The sequence below is a fragment of the Pleurodeles waltl genome, chromosome 4_2 (genome assembly GCF_031143425.1).
Source record: "Pleurodeles waltl isolate 20211129_DDA chromosome 4_2, aPleWal1.hap1.20221129, whole genome shotgun sequence".
Lineage (NCBI taxonomy): Eukaryota > Metazoa > Chordata > Amphibia > Caudata > Salamandridae > Pleurodeles > Pleurodeles waltl.
In genome coordinates, this window is record NC_090443.1 from 446,212,063 (window position 1) to 446,218,062 (window position 6,000).

At 46.4% G+C, this 6,000-nt stretch overlaps 1 protein-coding gene across 1 annotated transcript in view; it reads right to left on the reverse strand.

Annotated features, from left to right (window-relative positions):
• The window catches only part of COLGALT1 (collagen beta(1-O)galactosyltransferase 1), a 59,871-nt gene extending 56,602 nt beyond the window's left edge, over positions 1-3,269 (reverse strand). Inside the window, exon 1 of the mRNA XM_069231740.1 lies at positions 2,934-3,269. Within this exon, the coding sequence (XP_069087841.1) occupies positions 2,934-3,136 (203 nt within the window). The 5' untranslated portion in view covers positions 3,137-3,269. The remainder of the gene's footprint in view (positions 1-2,933) is intronic.
• Between the last annotated feature and the right edge of the window lie 2,731 nt (positions 3,270-6,000).

Consider the following 6,000-nt stretch of genomic DNA (forward strand, 5'->3'; position numbering starts at 1 on the left):
CCACAACTACCTCCTTTACTACCAGCATGAGTTGGGGGCAGAGAGGACGTCCATCGCTTCTACAATGCCTCATAGCAACTCTCGGCTGATCACGGTTACTTGAACATCACCCACGAGAATACTTGAGCAGCCATGCAACAATCACCACTATCATAAGAACAGTGACCAAAAGACAGTGTTCACCTCAAGGGGCCGGCCTCTGGTCACCAACAAGATCTTATCACCAATCACAACTAGCCACAACAGTGCATAGCAACATCATCAATGTTACCAGATGGAGCTCTGGACTGTAAGTTGCTGGTTGGGATGAGGGGGCGTTTTCAGTGGTGTTGCAAGATAAGAATGACCATATAGGTTGATGCTTGGAGGTAGAGTAGTTTAATAGGATGCTTACAACTTCTGTTATCAGCGAAGAAAACACAGTCACGAAGCTAATGTTTGGAGGCCCTCAATAATTCTACATGACAGACTTCCTATGGCAAAGAAAAATGGGCTATGCACAATGCTAAGTGGTACTGAGGTGCCACCAAAGCTACGAGAGAAGCATGAGAGTCTCAGAGACATAACAAAGGTTTCAGCTGTTCATCAAATATAGGCCCTCATTACAACCCTGGCGGTCGGTGTTAAAGCGGCGTTAATACCTCCAACAGGCCGGCAGTTAAAAAAATTAAATTAAAAAAAAAGTGATTTTGTCCCTGGCGGTAACTGCCATCAAAGACCGCCACTTTAACACACCGACCGCCAGGATGTTAACGGCCGCTGGGCTGGGCACTTCGGTCCCCGGCCCAGCGACCGTCACAATCCCACCCTCGGGATTACAACCCGGCCTACTGCCATGGTTTTCGTGCCAAACTTACCGTCACGAAAACCATGGCGGTAGGCACTATCAGTGCCAGGGAATTCCTTCCCTGGCACCGATGGGGGTCTCCCCCACCCCATACATTTCCTTAGGTGGCTTATGGGTACTGAGGTGGGAGAACCCTCCTCCCATTTTCAATAGGCATAGGAAAAGGATTCAAAAACCCAGTGATGGGGGTACAAGGTCACAGGGGCTGTCTGTATCCATACAGGGCAGGCAAGTCACTTGAGTGAATGGGTGGTTACGGCCATGTCTGTGTAAGGTATGTGGGCTCGGGACACCCTAAAATATACTCCTAAATATTACCTCAAAAGAACACTCACAGGTTGAAGAATCTGAGACTGCGTTAAACCTCAATTTCATGAGGTAAGGTGTCAACGAGGTATAACACCACCCAATACATCAAAAATAAAATCAAATAAGGAAATGACCAATCAATAACGAGTTCTAGATCAGCAAAATAAGTTTTTAAAAAATTCAAAAGATACAGTAAACAAATGGTAAATGCAAATGCATAAAGTCACTGCCATGAAGGCTCTCATCAAACAGCATTACAGAACAGAGCAAAATCAGAATTATTTGAAATCCCAAGTGGCAAGCAAACTCAACAGAGAAAAGGGCAACACTGAAATGTTCAGTAAAGACTTCTGCCCCCCTCCCACAAACAAAATAGAGAGTGTACAAACACTAGTTTCACATTTTAAATTACTAATCTGTAAAATCATCATAGTGTGATCTAAATGAAGTGTTACATTTTCAGCACAACAGAACACAGACTTGTAAAACGACAGACTGCAGTGGCACTATCCCCATGCATGAATATTGATTCTGCCCACTATATGCTAATCTCATCCAGAGTTAGGACAAACTAGTCACATGAACAACACCAAACTCTTATGAAGGAATAGGATACAGTGAGCTAGCAGAAGGTCCTTGGAAAAGAAACATTATTGTGACTATTCAGGGCAGTTTTCCTCAAAAGCAACAAGAACGAAGTCAATACAAATAAACAAACATGACTGCTTGACTTGGTGTTGCAGAAATAACGAACAGTGAAGAATGTGCTGGGGTAAGACATCTAGTTTCAACAAAATGGCTTCTAAGCCCAACTGGTAGGCCTAGTTAGCAAGCACCAGACTAATAGGCTTCTATAAATCATAGGAAGTTTGTTTGAACGTTAATAGCACAATATCAGTGGGCACATGTGAAACTGAGCCTAAACCGTCATTCCGCACATTTTTTATGATATACAAAAATATAAATGCACAAAACTGTAACAGGTGGGTTTCCCTGGATAGCCTTATGCTACGCCTACACTACTGCACCCACGCTGTTACATTTCATTTGGAAACCGCACACACGCAAACCTTCAGGGCGCGGTAGACAAAACTTTTTACAGAACACTTCCCAAACACATTTTAGGACAAGAGCCCTGGGATTACAGAGGGGCCTGCCAAGTTGAGGTCCTTGCAGTACTGAATAGAAGATGTTGGAAGTATGAGTGTGGACGTGGGGGAGGGAGTTAATCTCTCCGCCTTGTGTGCTGTACTCCATAGAACGCAAGCTCGTCCATAGAGTAGTGCAGTTATTCATGGAGGTCAATTTTCGGGCGTTTCTATGTTAGGTGGTCAATCTGGTACTGATAGGTCCGGGGGGAGGATGGATGTTCCCTGCCCTCCCCAACACTCATTCAACAAACTCAACATCAGACTGCCAGCCAGTCAGTCCTTGGAAAACTAATGTGTCTCATGGGGCTCGTATATGATACAGTTAGGTGGGGGGAATGAGGTGGTAAAACCGATGACTGGGTTATTTGGGGCTGTACCACATTAGAAGTTACCAATACTGCCAGCCGGTCATTAGAGCACTGGAGAGTTTGCTATTCAAGAGTAAGTGGAGTCTCTAGTGGTGTCACATCCAGAGGTCTTGGGTCGAAACTTACCAGACAACCAGTAAGTCCTTTGGGTGTAGCAGCCTCCGAGGGATTATACACAATGTGAGAGTTGCTTGAGGTGTTAGGGATTTCCTATAGTGTGGCGGTCTCCCATTCCATCCTAGGGGGGGCTGTACTTACCAGATCGCCAGCCGGTCCTTGGGGTACCGCAGCCTCTCGATGCAGCCCAGCACTGAGGGCAGTGAGTGGGCGCTGTTACGGGCCAATAGAGCTATCATGACGGGAGGGGCCCGCAGGGGAGACTCCGGGCTCCACCGCTCCTCGGGGAAATACCCCGCGGCGGCCCCGAGAAGGAGCAGCAGGAGGCCGGGCACTGGAGGCATGACTCTGGGCTGCGTGGGTCCCGGGGACTCGAAGGAGCGCACACTGGGGGCCGAGGGTGCGATGCAGCTCTGCCAGATTACCGCAGCGGCAGAGAGCAGCGTGGTAACCCCACTGTCCGCGGCCTGCGCCGCTACTGACGCTCAGCCCCAGCCCTCCCTGCCCTCCGACAGCTGGAGACCAGCGTCTTAAGGGCGATGTCACGGGGAACGCTGCAGGCACCATCCAGCACAGCGTCGACTGCTTAGCGCCTTTAACCACTTTTTCTGACGGCCGACCATAACGGCTATGAAAGGGAAGATGAGGTGAGCAGAGCCGGCGGGACACCACATCAGCAGTGGGCGCCTTTAAGAGGCATTAGTGACCGCCGACGGGAATCCTGGAAAGAAAGGAAGGACTACTGCTGAAATTTGATTAGGCACATTTTTTAATCTGCTAAAAGCTATTTATTAAAAGCCACTAGCAAATATTGCAGTAATTAAATAGATACACTTCAATAAGCACAAGTACGATGGGAAGGTAATTTAATTTTCAATATGTAACAGAAACACTGCAGAGAGGGAGAAAGGAATACTGCTAATGACAGTGCTTGAGCCCTGTCAAAACAGTTGATAATTATAGCATTCACCTACATCATACTGGGCAACATTTTGACCCTAGAAAGAGGGAGATTTGGGAAAAAATAACGGGAGGAGTTAATTTTCCCCATTGACATATGTCATAAGTAGAACCTTTGTCGCAAGATTCTATGTTGTTGTGTGTTCTGAAGGCAGGGTGGAATGTTTATATTTTTATCCCTGATGTGAGTTGGCATTAGACTGGCAAGGACTAAAGTCAGCATCTGGCTGGTCAATTAAAGATGTATCTACGCAGCAGTTCGAGAGAGTCTAACTTATTACTTACTAGAACATACATTTAAGAAAAGGCAATTTTAGGTGAAAAGATAGCAATTTCATAACTTTTTTCCCAAAAAATGCATCCACACCAAATTTGCGTCACTTATTCCAACATCCTGGGTATTCTAAAGACACTCAAGGTTTGTAGATTAGCTCTGCCAAGTATCACGCATCCCGGGTTAGAGTAAAGCATTTGGGCCCATATTTATACTTTAGGACACAAAACTGTGCTACTGCAGTTTTGCGGTAAAAAGACAAGCGCCGGCTTGCGCCATTCCACAGCTCCAGCTGGAATGGCGCAAACCTGCGCTAAGTCTGGCCTAACGTTAAAAAAAAAAAAAAGACATTAGCTGGGTGGGGGTGGCAGTAGAGGAGATGGAGGTTGAGCCTCAACCAATGACGCTAGGCTGTTTGAGGCAAAAAAAATGCCTCTAACCAGCCTGGCGTCATTTCCTGACGCACAACCATCCATATCACGACTCCTGTCTTATAAAAGACAGAAGTCATGCCCACCAACCCAATGGCCAGCACAGGAGACAAGTGTCCCCTGGCATGGACATTGCACACTGTGCCATGCAAGGGACCTCAAGTTAGTGCCCCCGATGGCACTTAAAAAAAATATAAAAAAATACTTACCAAATCTACCTGGGATGGGGTCCCTCATCCTCCGGTGTCCCTCTGGTGGGATTTGGGGTGTTCCTGGGGCTCAGGGAGGACAGCTGTGGTCCTATTCCATGGTGTTTAACCATGAAAATGGGTGCATGGGTTTCCTAACACCTGGTCTGACCCAGGCGTTAAACAATGGTGCAAAGCAAGCTTTGCACCATTATTTACCCCCTCCTCCAACCCGTGTGTCATTTTAACACGGGGGATAAATACGGGGCTATGGTGATTGCACCATTTTTTAGATGGGAATGCCTACCTTGCATCTCATTGACGCAAGGTAGGTGCACGCATCCAAAAAATGGTGCAAACTCCTCTATTTTGACATTAGACGTGTCTAACATCAAAATATAAATATGAAGTTAGTATTGCAAATTTGGCGCAAACTGAGTATAAATATACCCCTTGGTACTTTTAAACAGCATCACTGCGAGCACCTGATGTAAACGTGCAGTCAAATGCATCAGTTTATTTTGTTTTTAGTGCCTCATGGTGCCCCCAATGCTGCCTCTTTTTCCCAGGCGTGGCCTTTACACTCACTCACAGCTCTCTTGTTAGCCAGTTCCTGTGGCTATTTTAGGTAATTTCTCAAAGTAGCCTACAGAGGGAGCAACTTCTCACACAACGATGCAGTGCTTCTCCTTGCATCCTTCCTTCTGAGCCTCCTTTGGCTGTGATTGGCTATGGCTAAAATGACATGACCATTGCACAGCCTGATGAAGGCGTTTGTGCTGTAGGAAACATTAGTGAAGGCGCCAAAGCCCGCCCCCTCTTCTCTCACAGACAACAGACCAGCCAAAGTAGAAAAGAGTCCTTCAAACTGCAGACCTGGCAACTTGAAAACAAATTTCACTGTGCGAGAAGGGGGAGTGGCTTGGAGGAGGCAGGTCTTTATGACCATCTCCCTCCATCCCCTGCTTCAACGCTCTCCTCCACCCTCCAAAAAAAGCCAAAAATAAAAGGTTGCTGAGACTGTTGCCAATGTCTTAGGGTGTTTTCACACTTAATGGACTTCGCCTGCTTACAGCCTCAAACAACGAGATGGAAATATACTCTTTGCAATGGTTTCCAGCTCTCCTTGATGTCATCACGTGATATCAGCTCCTTGTTTCTTCTTGACTTTATGCCTTTCTTTCATGTCCATGATTCTTTTCTCTTTCCCAGCATGCCTTCCTTCTCCCTGCATGCCTTTGGAACCTTACTTAACATGGTGACTTTACTATGGAATTCTATGTTATGTTCCCAATCCAATATGGTGTCTTTTTACTTCCTGCCGGTCTCTTCCTGTTCTTAGGGTATGTTAGGTA